We start from the raw sequence: 16006 nt of genomic DNA on the forward strand, positions 1-16006 counted from the left end.
ATCCTGCTCGCCTGCCCCGTTTCTCAGCAGCCTCTCTGTAAAATTAGTGAATACTGCAGCAGGAATTGAGTGTGTGTGTGTTTGTGTCACGACCAAGAGGAAGGACCAAGCGGGGATTAATATTTATAAAGACCTCTCATCCGGCTGACAACAGGTAAATATGAAACCGAGGCTACAGTTGGACTGAATATTGTTATTTGACACAAGTCGTCAGTCTGATTCCAGATCACTTTCTTGGCTGAGAGGACAAGGTGGTGGCTTGTCCTCGCCTTTTCCTGCTTAGTTTAATCTCTGACGGTGCGGTGATTAGAACCAAGTAGATTCAGTGTGGTTGTAGTTGGCTGGACGTGTTTCTGTACAACTGTTGATCGCGTTTTTCTGTTTTTTTTTTTTTTTTTTTTTGCTGGTAGTTTCAAAGTGGAAACAGCAGATCAGATCCAGTTGGTATGTGTAGTGCGTCCAGCTGCTGAGACCACAGTGGGAAAGTCCGCATGGCCAGTCTCCTGATGAGCCCGGGGACACTTTATTTCCTCATTATTAACACCCGCCTTTCTTAGGTGGCCTTGTTTGTACCGCCAGCAATGGCTTTCAAACATGTTATTTTATTATTTATTTATTATTTATTTTGAACGCCCGGTTTGGGTCACTTATTGTAAAGTCTGCCTGTTTGGGGCTTGTGATTTCAAATAAGACAATTTAAGATTTTTAGAAATTGGATATTAAGTTGTGTTAAATTGTGAGTTGGTTAAACATCTACTGAAAAATCACTATAGGCCTACATATGAGATGCAAAAATAAAAAACTGAATAAATAAGTGTTGAAACAATTAGCCAATTAATCGATTAGTTTGTAAAGAAAAAATAGTAGTTTATTTAGGGAAGAGTATCTGTTTTGTATTGTAGGTTGAATGTCTTCCTTTGGACTGTGTGTTGGAAAAAAAAACAAAAAAACAAGATGTGTAGGTTTTATACTGTAGGTAGTCCTGGAGATTGTGCCGTATGTTTAACAGTTTGATTGAAGTTATTTATAAATTCATTGAAATGCAGGCTACTAACACTATAAACCTGCTAATAATACAAGAAAGATACATTTCAGGAATATCATTTTAGTTGCAACTAAGGATTATTTTTACTTTTGATTGTCTAAATATATTTTTTAATCACTTCTTGGGCTAAAATCTGTTAGAAGATCCTTCTCTTTCTTTCTCAAAAGTCACATCTTTAAATTCTTGGTTTGTTTGACTGACAGGCAAATCCAAAGACATTCATGATAAAATAATCCCGTTCTGAACACATCGCCTTGTGCTCTGTGGAAAGGCGATGATCAGTTTTCTGTCAATTCCAACTGAGTGACCAGTCACTTAATTGGTTCATTGTTAGACTAAACAGTTCACGGATAATGAAAATGATAATTAGTTACGGCCCTGGAGTCTAACTGGTCTTTGTGCTTGCTCTTGGAGGAACAGTAGTGTCCAGGCTCAGTCAGCCCTGTTTGTCTGCTGATGACCTGAGGTATTTTACAAAAGTGACTCATGAAGCGTCATTTCTCTCTTAGCCATTGGATTCTGCCTCAGATTTTGGTCATTGTTCTCTGGCTGAGACTGGCTCAGTTGACTCTCTGTCTTGTCCCACTTCCTCTCCGTAGGTTTTAAGAAAAGAAGTATCTGTGAGTGTCTTCCTTTAGTGTATTTATAAATCCATTTATAAATCCACAGCTGCTTGACAGAAGCCGTGAAGGTGACCAGGCTGTGGGTCAGTAATTGAAAATGGCCAGTCGATCTGTTGATTTGTTGAATGCTGGCAGTCAGTCTCTTCTGGTGGGTCATGTGTTGGTGTTGAGGATGCCATAACCATTTAAATGTAAAAAAATAATGAAACATTTTTGAATACATGGTTATTAGTTGGGCAGCACGTGACTGAGTGGTTAGCATTGTTGCCTCACAGCAAGAAGGCTCTTGGTTGGAAACCCTGTGTGGACTTTGCATGTTCCCCCTGTGCTTGTGTGGGTTTTCTCCAGGTACTCTGGTTTCCTCCCACTGTCCAAAAACATGTATGTCAGGTTGATCGGTGACTCTAAATTACCCATAGGGGTGTGTGTGAGTGTGTGAGGTTGTTTGTCTCTATGTGGCCCTGTGATGGACTGGTGACCTGTACCAATGGATTATTAGTTGCAGTTTAATGCCAGACTCTTTCTTGATGGGAACAGCAGCTTCCTTGAGTCTTATCATTATTTTAATAGTTCCAGGAAGTTTACAATTAGTTTCTAGTCTCAATTTTTAGTCTGAAGTCTTATCTTCTATTCCGTGCATAGATATGTTGGTCATTCTGCTATGATGGAGATATCACACCTGGTTTATCGTTGGGACATCTGATCATTTCCATGGGTGTACCAGGAAAGTCATGACTCAGTGAAGCTAAGGAGCTGGTATGTTTGTAACATTTGCCAAACAACGTGAGAGCCTGGCCTGACTGGCTGTGTATATTCCTTCTGTTGTGTAAGAGAGCTCAGCCCTCACATTTCAGTCCTATGCACCTGAGGTCACACGCTTACACTCAGGAATTTCTACATTGTTTCCATAAATGGCTGATCTAAAACAGCCCGCAGCATTTTTTTTTTTATAAGATTGCCTTTAGACTAGTCACAGAATGTCTGATCGTGCATGTTTTCTATTGTGAGTTGCCTCCTGTGAGACTTCGTCAGATGTTTTTACGTCTGGGTGTTGCAGTTGTCTCAGCCAGAGTCTGCCGGTTTATAAACTTTGACCTATTTGTCAGACTGACTCGCGGAGGTGAGGCAAATTCTTGTGTGTCCTCAGATTTAAAGGTTTCTCTCTCTCTCTCTTTATAAAACAAAAGCTGTTGGCTCATATTTACGAGAAACAGAAATGGAAAAATGCTAATTTCATATTAGAAATGAGTTCTATTTGAGGTGCCAGAGATGCTGGAGGAAATTCCTGTAAAAATAATTTCCCTGAAATATATTGAAAGTAATTCTCCAGAAAAATACATTTTGTGTTGTCCCACAGGCATTCAGACGAGACTCTTTATCTGTCAAACTGACAGTCAAAATCCAGCCTGACTTTTATTGCTGTGTTAGTTATGAAAGCTTTATCTCCAACCAGAGTTTGACTGAGCTTCTTGACAACTGCTGTGTATAGAAGTAATACAGAAAACCCAGGAAATAACTTTTCAATGTCGATATCAGCTGATCTGCAACACTGGGCTTTTTGAGTCTAGTGCCGTATATCAAAGAAAGAGGTGCAGCCCTGGGAAGCCTGTTCGATGAACAAAACAATCCTACTTGGACTCATTTCCTGTAATATATATGTTTACCTTTTTGCAAGACCTCAATAAAAAAAAAAAGTCATCTCCAAAACAACAGGGCTTTTATTGGTTGAATGTTTGCCTATGTTCAGCATTGTTATTAAACTGATAAAAGGATTGAAAGGCTGCTTTACCTCACTGGCCAGGGTCACGCTGTCTGTGGTAACTCTGCTCAGCTTGTTGCATAACTTGTTTTGGCCCCTAAGTCTCAGGAAACCTCCTTAGGGAAAGCAAGAGGTGCGTTCATTAACCCAGAACATTGCTCGAATAGTTGCAGGAAGTAATGGTGCTTTGCTTTCCTTGTGCATTACAGTGGGTCCTCATGTTGAGTTTGGGTGAAGTTTTTTTTCGCAGTCACTTCACACTTTAATTACTTGCTGACCCTCACATGTTCTATTCCAGTCTCCATACTTTATTTCCATTAACTTTTGGTCTGTTAACTATTATTTTCATTATGAATTAAACTATGAATTACTTTTTCCATTAATCATACAGTCAGTAAAAATAACCACAAATTGTGAATAATAGCTGTCAGAAAAACACCAAATAAAACAAACACACTGTATGTAGCCTAAATAACACATAATCTGTCTACTGGTGACAGCTCTCTAAAAATGGTTAACTAAAAACACTGCTCCCAGACAAGAAATAGTTCTACACAGACTCCATGAAAACTACAGCTTGTTATTTTTATTCTTCAGCTTTTATGTGGTTCACACAAATGCGATGTGAATGTGTTAATTAGCGAGCTTTAGAAATGCTGATAGGCTGATTCTGTTCACTTTGAACAGTGCCAGGGTCTCCCACCTTTTTTTTCTAAATGATATGCTGAGCTGAGATAACCGTCGGCCAGATGTGTTTTCTATTTAATGGACAGACATGAGTGACATCAATCCTTTCATTAAGCTCTTGCCAAAAAAGGTAAATGTAGAACTGTCCCTTTAAGGTATTACTTTAATAACTTAGCTTTGTAATGTGTGGTCAGACTCACCTATAAAACATAATGTAAGGAAGAATCCAAGAAAGAAGAAACTACTTTTCTGCAGCACAAAACTGGAGATAAATTTTCAGACTTTTCTCTAAGCTTTGCCTATTTATTGTGACATACTGGGCCACTTTTCCTCTTCCGACCAGTGTTTCAATGAAACAAACTAGGAAAAATAACTATTTTGTTGAACTCATTACAACTTATATGCAGTCTGTGATGATGGGCTGAGCAAAAGGACCTTGAGCCCTCAATGAATGGCTGTGTTAGTCAGGACATGCCACTTCACACTCAAAATACAGTCCAGGAATGTGTAAATGTGCCAAAATGTGGTGAGCATTTCTTTGGAAGTCCACTGTTCGTGTTAAATGATGTTTTGATGTATCACTGGGCCCCACAGTGGGTATTGGACCGTGCTGCCATAAATCTGCTAGGCCCCAGATGTGCCTAACCCTAACCTTACCTTTGACCTGACCTAACATACTTTCTACCTTCACCCAAACAAAGACTAAATACTTTACAGCTTGAGCCAGCCTCATATCTACATTGTATCTGCTTAAGTTAAGCTGTTGTGGCTGGTCCTGCTGGCTTGAGTGGCAGATTTATCCAATTCAGAGGTCCAACCATTATTCCAACTTATTTAGCTTCACTAATGCTACTAGTTATTTCTTAAAATTACCTTCTCTAAGCTTAGCACACTTTTAAACCCTTTTTATTTTATTCCTACCCTGACACAAGCAAAGTATATACTTGGCACCATAACCCAGACTTACACCTGGGTTCTATCTTCTCAGGTTAAGCTATTGTAGCTGGCCCCAACTGGCTCGTCTGGCAACATCGGAGAGCCAGGCTGCCTTGATTGTCCAACCACCATTACTGTCCAATTCCACTAATCTCACCAACAGCCAGTTTCAGTTTCAGATTTGTCAAGCTGAAAGCTTTTCAGATGACAAACCAGTGCACAGTGGTTTACAAAACTGTCAGACAGGATTGTACAACCTGGTGGTAATTATTTTATCTTTTGTTGCAACAATCGTGTGAAATATAATGGTCAAATTACATGAAGGTGCTATTAGACATTTCTTATATCGAAGGGTCACAAGCCAAAAAGGTCAGAACCTCAGCTGAAAGATCACTAAAAGAAATAACTTGTGTCGCTGTAACAGGTTGTGTATTTGTTGCCCCTCTTCTGTTAGCTATAACTTTTTTTGCGGTAATAAGATATCAAATGTAGGCTCTTACTACAGTAAATCCAACACTAACCCCCAATGTATACAACCTCAGTTAAAAGATAAATTAAGTGAAGTTCAGTTGGTTCTGTATTGTTTTGTTTGCTATGCTCACAGTGTTTCTCTCTGGTGATTTAAGCTGGAAGAAACACAGTGTCCCTGCTGTCTCACAGTTATAGTTGGTCTTCAGTCACCCTCAGGATGATGGAAGACTTTATGAATATGTTCTAGCATATCTTTCTCAAACACTGGATAAATCTCAGATGTGTTGTGTGGAGTCATGGTGACAGGTAAATGAAAGTGTCTGGAGCCTGAGGTGAGTGATGTTTATGTGGAGCCAACAGAATAATGTAGAATCATTTCAGCTTTCTTTCCTCAGGTTTTATGGCAATGATGTCTGACACCTCTGTGTCAGGGTTAGGGTAAAGGTCAGTTAATACTGGTTTGCCAAAAACTAGTGACCATTCCGGTTTGATCGAATCAGTGTGGGCGGGTTGAGTGGTAGTACCTGCTGGATAAAGCATGATATGTTGGATTGGAAATCTGTCACTAGTAAACTTACTCTTCAGTTCTTTCTGCGACTGTTTGCATGTGGATGCGTTGCCTCTAGCACCCTTCTCCCTGTACCAGCTCTGCTGAGGCCTGTCCAAACACAAGTGCAGCCAAAAACTCCTCCCGGGGTTCAGAGAACAGGAAGTGTGTTGTTTTGATTCACAGGGTGAGCCTCTGAGTCTGCGGTGCTGCTCTCTTCCACTTGTTTGACTTTAAAACCCATCAGCTATTTCATGCTATAGCTGCTCCCGTTGGCAATCTCTAGAAATCACAAGCCCATTTCAAAAATAGTAGAAACAGTCTGTTCTCATTAAATATTCTGTTTTTGTAACATCAGTAGTTGCATTTGCAACTGCGTCTGAAGTGGATCATCAGTTTTGGTCATCATTTGCCAGCATATTTAGGGGATTTGCTTAGTTTTCTCTCAATCCATATTAGACATGTAGAAATGAAAGCTATATGCAAGATACCGTACATACATTTGCTGCAGCAGCCCTAAATTTAAACTGTCTTTGGCACCTTTTGGCCAAATCTCTGCAGCTGGAACACAGCAAAGGCACCAGAAGGAGTTAATCTTTGGGGAAAAAGGCAGAAAACATGATTAAACCATGACCACAATTTCAAACTGTCAAACAAACAAGCACACCCGAGATTTCCTGTACAGCAGCTGGTTATGCAAGTCCTAATAATCATGGACGTAGGGCTATTAAATTGCTTGCGTTCATGCTTACCGGTAATCTGTAGTGTACTTTTTATTTGGTTTGTATTTTCCTATGTAAACTCAGCTATTTAATACAGCACAGCTGCAGCTGGGGTCAAGCTTATCATTTTGATTTAAGATGTTGTAAATCCAGACAGGCATTAACTTAGAAATGTCAGAGGACTGATAAATCACCTTTGCACATATCCCACTCAGACCTGAACAGAAGAAATGATTTTTAGTCAGATAAAAAATAAAATTGGTGACATTAGTCTGCTAACTTGTTATGGCATCAAAGCAAGCCAGTGACAGTTTGGCTAAAACTTTAGTCCTAATTGTGATGATTTTGGGGCAGACTCCACTCCCAAGTTTTGCCCGCAGCACTGAAAGATGAATTTCCCTTGATAAGTGGGTGCCCTTGTTAAGAGGATTGCTGTCAAGACTGTCTGGCAGAAAGTGGATGAGGTGGGGAGCCAAATGACTATATGCACAGCTGCTCCCAGGCAGCAGGGCTCCAGCTCATCTATCAGCTGCACTGCTAACTCATCCCCACACAGCTTGCACATAAACCAGCTAAACCAGTGCTCTACTCTGAGGTTATTACAGAAATGTGTTTCGAGTCTCCTGTATTTGTGATTTATTTATCATACACCAGCAACTGTATCAGTTCCTTGTAAGCAATTACACCTTAGCACTGGCACAACATATGGGCTGTGCCTATAATACAAAGTAATTCTGAGATAATTATGATCTTCTCTATTATTAAAGTATTCCTGAAGAGAGCTAACGAAGCATCGGGAGACATCAAAAGCGGTGTTGTTTTTCTGTCTGCTGTTGGAAACCACCAAGTACTTCAGCAGCTGCTCTGATTTCCCGGATGCTTTTTTTTTTTTTTTTTTTTCCCCCACACAGGTTGCACATGTCCCAACTTGTCTCCTCTCATCTTTTTCCTCATTTTGACTCCACTATCGTTCTCCTTGTTCTCTGTTCTTCGTGTTGCTTTGTAGTCTTGAGCTGTCATTTGTGATTCAAGGTCTGCGACAATGCACAGATCAGAGGTACAACGCGATGCAGTACTGTCAGTCAGAAATGTCAGTAGTCACTTTGGGGATACACGGTGTGAGCGGAAAAAGTTTTTGTACGACATTGTGCTTTTGACTCATCTTATGACAAATCTAGTGAGCTCTACAAATAATTTAAATATCTCTAGTGTAGAATAAACAGACGATAAAGTGCGACTGTTGTTTGACCCATTTGCTCAGCGTGACAGGTGAAATCTTTGATAACTGCAAAAGAGTTTCTCTTTCCTTGTGCGGTACTGCTCATCATTTTGACACTCAACAGTTCTTTATAATTTTTTTGTGACAAATCCTTGTTTTAAAAAAAAAAAAAAAAAAAATCTAAAAACTTATTCTGTTTCCCCAACAGAGATGGCAGCCATTCGGAAGAAGCTGGTGATTGTCGGGGATGGAGCTTGTGGGAAAACGTGTCTTCTCATAGTTTTTAGTAAAGACCAGTTTCCTGAAGTCTACGTCCCAACGGTGTTTGAGAACTACATCGCCGATATTGAGGTTGATGGAAAACAGGTTTGTACAGTTGAGAGGCAGTTTAGAAGTGATCAGGACAAAAAAGTCTGCCTGTTTTATAAGACACGGTACTTAAAGTAAACATACGAATGTCCTCATTTAGCTCTCACTAAACCATGCCCCTGTTACCCCTGTCAGACTTTCTGTTTTAGCACAGTACATGCAGTTTACATGGTAATGTTGGTAGATTTCCCACAAGAAATTGTTCCTTAATTTCAGAGGAAGACAAAATTAAGGACCGTTGATTTTCCACATCACAAGTGATTAGCTGATTTTATCAGTTCTAGTAGGCTAGCCAGTTAGTAAAACTCATGTTCCTGCTGAATGGGAAAATGTTTTCAAAGTTATGAATGGTAGTGAAGCTGGAGTTAGGAAAACAACTACATTGAAATCTGAGTGTGTGAGCGATATCTTGAATTTGAGTCATAGGGAGATGGCCAGTGTTGAAACCGAGCTGTAGTCATGTCAGAGGGTTATATCCACTTGAGCTGATCATCGCTGCAGGATCACCACTTGGCAAAACAGGAAATGACTCCATTTTCCAGCTTCCGGTTCAGACAGGGATGAGGGATGTCTCTTGGCAATCCCCCTTCTTCCTCCAGGAACCTCCTTCTCCTCGTCTTGCCTGATAAACGTTTCTCATTTCCTGTCCCGGTCAAGGAGAGATGAGCAGGAGCTAAAAGTTCTTGACAGGAAATACGAACTGTGTATTCCTGAAGGACATTGGTTTAGAAGGAGATAATTTTAGAAAAAAGCTATGACCTCTGGCTTTTTCAGCTACAGTGTGCCCCCCTCTAACACTTTAGAGAAAGGCAGTCTAATATGAAATGTTATGCAACCAGGTGGGTTAGATGTGTTCTTAGTCCTTAAAATTGAATTCTACCACTATCAAGAGTAAAATAAAATCTTTTCATCCACCTTGGATTGGGCAGTTTCTGAAAATAGCTGTTTTTTTCCCCTTCTTTCTTTCCTCCCTAAGCTCTGTAGTTTCCAATAAGTTCACTGAGAGCATAACAGCCCCAGTTGCTCATGCAGTCTCAACAATCTGCGGCCACCACCCACCTTCTACCTCTGCAAATCTCTATTTTGGTATCGCTAACTGATGGTTGTGCTCTCTGTGGGCATACCAGAATCTGTTGTCATGCAGTAAAGTTCCAGTATTTAAAACTTTGCAAAAGTTTTTTTTTTTTTTTTTTTTTTTTTTTTTTTTTTTTTTATTCTCTTGCACCTGAACACAGTGAGTCAGCTCAAAACCTGAGTCAAGTGAGGACTGACCGCAAATGCCCAAACAGGGACAGAAGGAATCCGGTTTGCTGCTCGCTAATCTCCGACTTTCCCTAATTGAATTAATTAGTGGTGTGATGGGATTAAGCTAGTCCCCAAGTTCATTTTCACAACACGGACAATGTAACAGACTTCTGTGTTTCTGATTAGGTCAGAGCTGCAGTGGTGATGCCAAGTAAATATCTGTATACCTTACTTCACACAAACAAGGAAAGTAACTTGAGTAGAAAAGGTCATTAGGCATCATTACAATTCCATGTCTGTAAGGCCAGAGGAGGAAAATGTCTAGAGTTTAAATGATCTTAACATTATTTGCTTCCTGTTGTTTAGAACATTGGCCTTTGGGAAAATTACTCAGATGCTTAACATGCCTCAAGGTTCCTATGTCATACTCCAAAAATTCAAGGCTGTCAATGGATAAGAAAAGAAATGTCATCAATAATTATGTTTAAACTGGTTAAATGTTTGTGTATTCATTTGGAACAGTGAGTAACATCTAGTCTGGAAAGAAAGCTCATTTTTATTTTTAGCCCTCAAGATGGGGTCATGTAACAAAACATTACAAAAAGGACATGAATGACTCATTGTGGTGATAAAGATTTTTGTGGTGTTTCATTTTCTGCTTTTCACAGCTTTAGTCTTTTGTTTTGTCCCAGGTGGAGTTGGCTCTGTGGGATACTGCAGGCCAAGAGGACTATGACAGGTTGAGACCCCTCTCTTACCCTGACACAGATGTCATTCTCATGTGCTTCTCTATCGACAGTCCTGACAGTTTAGGTAAGGAACCAAAGACAGTTTGTTAGCCTATTTTAAAAGATGTTATTTGTTTTATTTTTGAGTTAGTTAAACTGGTTAGTGTAAATTGGATAGCACAGAAAGTTGTTAGGCCATAACAGTTTTACCATATGACAAACTATAGAAAAAATTACTTTTACTGTGTAAAATGAGTATATCGTTATGGTTTTTGTCCTCACAAATCAATGCAGTTTATATCAGCTAAACTCTGTGTTTGTTAAATGCCTTAATGGACTTGATGGGAAGTAGGATTAGTGCAGCTAAAAACATCTTTGCCTTGAGCAATCCATCATGAGAAGTGTTGTGTGCTGAGGTTCGGCACATCCTGTCCCTTTTTATAGCGCAGTCTTTGTTAAGCATTTCAGCTAACTCCTTGTCTCCCCTGGGACAGAAAATATCCCAGAGAAGTGGACACCTGAGGTGAAGCACTTCTGTCCCAATGTTCCCATCATCCTGGTGGGGAACAAGAAGGACCTGAGGAATGATGAGCACACACGGAGAGAACTGGCCAAGATGAAGCAGGTACAAAGCCTCTGAAGGCCAGGCCAACTGTCTATTGGGGTAAATGGGGATAAGTATGCCAGTCTTCAGTTCTAAGGCACTCAGACTCAGAATATCTGCAGGGTTGAAACATTCTAGGGTTTAAGGTTCTATTTGAACAGAAAAAGACCTGATCTCATGTTGCAAATATACAGTGTGGTGTAACGAGACACAAAAAGGCTGGTTTAAGTAATTGATAAAGAAGGTTTATTAGCCTCCAAAACACTGCACAATGATTTATAGCACAAGTTGAACTGCCTCATTAGTATTACAAAGTAATCTACCAGGAATGCATTTATTTGATTCTCCAACAATATTTTGTGGTGCAAATTGAACCAGGTTCAACTTTCTTCCCAGACAAGCCTTTTATTTAATTTTTTTTTTTTTTTTAATGATTTTTTTTTTTTTTTTTTGCATTGGTGCCCCCAGTGTGTTAATGCAGTGGTCTCAGTGATGAGATCAGAATGAGATCTTTTCTATGCAGTGCTATTGTCTCAACAGGCTCTATGTTTAGATGTGTGAATTTGCCAGCATTGAAGGTGTTAAAAAAAAAAAAAGACAAAAAAAAAAAAAAAAATTCCAGATGGTGCTGTTTAATACCTCTGTCAAGGTCATTTTATTTATGTAGATCAAAACTACAAAACATACAAATTTCACTCAAAGGAATTTTCAGTCTGTACAACATACAACCCCTTTAGACTCTCATTTTGAAAGTAAAAAAATAAATAAATACAAGATTATAAGGGGAAGAAGTGCAGGGTATCGACTGTTGCTTCCAGACTCACAGACTTACAATATATGTTTATAGAGAGTAGACAGAGACAACAATCATGAAGTTATGATATAGTAAGGCAGAATGTCAATATATTATAGTATATTAACATGAATCAGGCTTTTACTAGCCTTTTAGTCAGACTATAATGACAGCGGCGTGTCACAGAAATGGCACAGCATGCTACTGAAGCCCATTATTTGTCTCCAGGTTCATTTTGTAATAGGAACATGTTGACAAAGCTCTCCAGCTCTTTCAGAAACCACAGTCAGCTTTTCTTTTCTGTAGAAATCAGGAACACTTTGACAAAGAATAACACTAAGTCATCAGTTCAAATGTTCCAGTGTTTCACGTGCACACAGCATCCATTGCTTAGTGAAATAGTCTGTGGGTACGGGGTTTTTGTAATTTTGATAGATTTGTCACATTTTAAAAATTATGTGATTGTCCACAAATCCTGATTATGTCCCCAGTGAACTGTTTAGTCTATTAAATGTAAGAAAAATAATAATCAAATGTTTTTCTAAAGTGACAAGAATGATTTATTTTTTTTTGTTCTGTTGTTCCAAAAGAGATATTCAATTAATTTTTACACATGACAGAGTAAAGCAGCAAGCTGGATCAATTGAGAAGCTGAAACCAGAGAATATTTAACATTTTTTTCTGGAAAATTCACTAAAGCAATTAACTGATTATCAAAATAGGTGCAGATTATCAAGTGAGAAATTGAATGATTGTTGCCACTGCACTAACTTCACGAACATTCTCTTATACCTAAAAATGCACAAAAATGTAGTTGCTTTTCCTCTACTCGCACAGTAAACTAGGACTGCCTAGTTTAAATACATAATGCTCTCTCTTGTGTGAACATCCCTCCCCATTAATAATTGTGATACTCTAATAATCTGATCCAACCATGTAGGAGCCAGTGAAGACAGAAGAAGGCAGAGACATGGCCGGCAGGATCAGTGCTTTCGGCTACCTGGAGTGTTCTGCCAAGACAAAAGATGGTGTGAGGGAAGTGTTCGAGATGGCCACTAGAGCAGCACTTCAGGTCCGCAAGCGCAAGAAGAGAAGTGGGTGCACGCTGCTATGAGAGGTTCAGACATCATAAAATCAATTGACCAATAGCAGAAAAACAAAACACATGAAAAGACTGACCTTTTACCAAATGGCATCTTTGTACTGTATCTCGCATTTCACAGGCAGGTAGATGAATTGAGGGTGAACAAACCTAATACAGGAAATGGACTTGGTCTTTATTACAACCGTGGTTAGATATTGATGTTTAATGTTCCTTCTTGATTTGTATTTTTGTTTCCAAAATCTGTCTTTACATATAGAATGTTTTCCTACTTGTTTTATCTTTACATTTGTAATGTAACGAGGCAGTGATAGATGCACATATTTGTATGCAATATTGTTATTCATGAGCTCAGACGAGCAGCTTCTTTCTTAGCTTGTATAAAGTCTTCATGAGTAAGGTCTTGTCCTGATAGTCCAGACTCCCCTGTTAGTATCAGTTCTGGTTATCGTGGTAGCAGTTGTGATAGAGAATGAAAGTTGGTGTCTTTCAACCACTGGAGCTAGTGCCTTTTTTTGTTTAAGTTTGTACACCACCATCTACTTCTCATATTTATCAGCAAGCTAATATTTCAGCTGAGGGCCTCTCCATTGTACTGTAGCTCAATTTACATTCTTATGTGAAACCCAGGCAAAAGCCATTACTTAGGCTTTCAGTGCTGTTGACCACTTGTCAGCAACAAAGAATTGTTTGTGGCACTTTTTTTTTTTTTTTTTTGCCAATGCTTCCTTAATATTCTTTATTTTGAGTCTGCTCACACTGAGGATAAAGAAAGGTTAGCTGCCTCTGTAATGTGGTAAGGGTTGATTGTTTGAGCTTCCCATTCTGTATGAGAATCAGATCTGGTTATTCTCATGCACCCTTCGCTAATCTCTGCAGTGGACCTAGATGACCAATCGAGACACAAGCCAATATGACTCAACTATGCACAATTGCTGTTAGGACCAACAGGGAGATGACACAGCTGAAACAGGAATCACATGAAGGCCAAGACCTGGTGAAACCTCCCGTGTTTGTTTATTGTGACGGAGTTCAATTCTTCTGCTACAATGCAAATGAGCCAGTCACGCTTGCTGTAGGAATCTGTGTGTTGGACAGGTTAGCCCAGTCATAGAAACCATGTCTTGTTGGAGTTGTTAGCCTGCTGTGTGTGGACTTTTCCAGTCGAACGACATTCTTTACATGTTTGAGAAAAGCTGAATTGTGTGTGAGGAGATTGTTTTCACCCTGGTGCCTTCTCTGCTCTGGTGTGCCTTTGGTTGTTCTCTCCCAGACGAGACAGACCAGCTGCTCTGCTAACCCGATCCTGACTGACAAGGTCAATAGTGACAAACATTATGACGTTTCACATAACTCAGATCTTTGAATGACTTGAAAAAGATGTTATCACATCGCTAAAATGTGTAACCACAAAACCTAATTACTGAGATTGCATTTACAGATAAACTCTTTATTATCAGGGCAGATTACGCCAAATTGCCAAGTAATTCTGAAACCTGATTGAGAATGCATCATGGGAAAACTTGTAGTTAAATATATTCTGCTGGGAAAACCATGTCTGTACCTTTAAGTTGGTTATTTCTGTCAAGAAGTTGGAAATTAAGCTTATTGGTCTGTCTTTATCTTAATCTGTGTTGGTATTGATTGATCTTCGTTTCTTGGCAAAAGAAACTTTTGATATTTCATATCTCAAGTTAAAGGAGTAGGTGATCACACTGAATTGTACTTAAAGCAGCTTTTGGAGGCGAGGCAGAGACAGTTCACTAGTTCCACTTTCTGCACACATCTTCCTCTAAGAATACTTGGTTGTTTATTTGACCTGAAATATAATGGCTTGATATACAATTGAAAGGCCCAGCAACTGCCATGAGGCACAGATTCTTCATTGCATTCCAGACCCTCCCCATCTCTATTGTTCATTCATGTACTGTACATGTCTCTTGGTTGCATGTTGAGATCAGTAAATAGGAGGGGTGGATGACCAAATGCTTGTGGTGAAACGGTATATTTGATGTTGCATGCAACCTTCTGATAATGCTAGGAAAGGCACTAAATCTACCAGCTGGCGAGGTCTGTATCTATTATGTCATAATGCCATCTGTAATGCAACTTTATACCCCCTGCTGGCCAAACTCATACACTTTAACTGAGCTACATGTTATAAAATTTGTTGTGTTGTTCTCCAACTGAGCTGAGGTGTAGATGTGGGTTTTTTTAATTAGAGGGGAGACTGATTACAAGCGCCATAATAATGTTACCTCAAATCTTTATAGCGTTGCATTTGAGAAAGCTTTATATGCCTCTGGACTTTGTGCATTTTTGTGGACAACAACAAGCACACTAATAAGGCAAGAGTAAACCAATTGAGCTCTTGACTAATGATCTTTATCGATGAAAACAAAAGCCTTGAGTTAAGTGCTTCATAGTTGTGGTATGATGTTCACGGGTCTCAACAAGCTTTAACGGCCAAGGAATTCGTGGGAATTAAGAGGTCAGCAGAGATGGTTGAAAAGCTTGCAGCTGGAAGCACAGCATAATGATGAAAGCATTCACTTAGAGCAGCAGAGGGTCTAGTGTTGAACATATCACAAAGAGCATGTACCATACTGCTGTCAATGTGTATGCAGATAATCCCGCGCTAAATCAAAAGTCTTTATAATGATGCATGCATGACAAAACCATGGGTCTTTGTGTGTACACACAAGCAGCACACATCATTGGGAACAGCTTCTGCTCAGTGTTGTGCGACTTTTTCCTTTCTTTTTCTGGAAGTATTCAAAATTATACACCATCCAGATTTATTTAAAAAAAAAAAAAAAAAAAAAGCTCATTGTAATAATGCTTTGTAAACAGGAAAGTGTTGTAGTGAATGATCTGAAGTAAACATGAACATTGTTAATAAACTATTTTTGAGACAAGACAAACTGGCCTTCCTTTGTAAATTCTTTTTAAAAAAAGAAAAAGACAAATGTAGTTAACTACATTTGAGGCAATGATTAGTGTGTGTGTGTGTGTGTGCTCACTCTATCAAGGACAGCGCCCTGCATAATAGCGCTGGCAACAGTGTGTGAGTAATTGTGTGCATTAATAGGAAACTGTATAAAACACATTGAGTCTAGAAGAGCACTATATAAAACCTTTTACCATAGGCAACAG

At 39.2% G+C, this 16006-nt stretch overlaps 1 protein-coding gene across 1 annotated transcript; it reads left to right on the forward strand.

Annotated features, from left to right (window-relative positions):
* rhoca (ras homolog family member Ca) lies at nucleotides 1-15774 on the forward strand. The gene is made up of 5 exons (XM_026308046.1): nucleotides 1-154; nucleotides 8218-8375; nucleotides 10316-10436; nucleotides 10846-10976; nucleotides 12689-15774. Exons 2-5 carry the CDS (start codon nucleotides 8220-8222, stop codon nucleotides 12860-12862), a joined length of 582 nt encoding a protein of 193 aa, XP_026163831.1. The 5' UTR covers nucleotides 1-154; nucleotides 8218-8219; the 3' UTR covers nucleotides 12863-15774.
* The last annotated feature ends 232 nt before the right edge of the window (nucleotides 15775-16006 follow it).

Source organism: Mastacembelus armatus, chromosome 5 (genome assembly GCF_900324485.2).
Source record: "Mastacembelus armatus chromosome 5, fMasArm1.2, whole genome shotgun sequence".
NCBI classification, from domain to species: domain Eukaryota; kingdom Metazoa; phylum Chordata; class Actinopteri; order Synbranchiformes; family Mastacembelidae; genus Mastacembelus; species Mastacembelus armatus.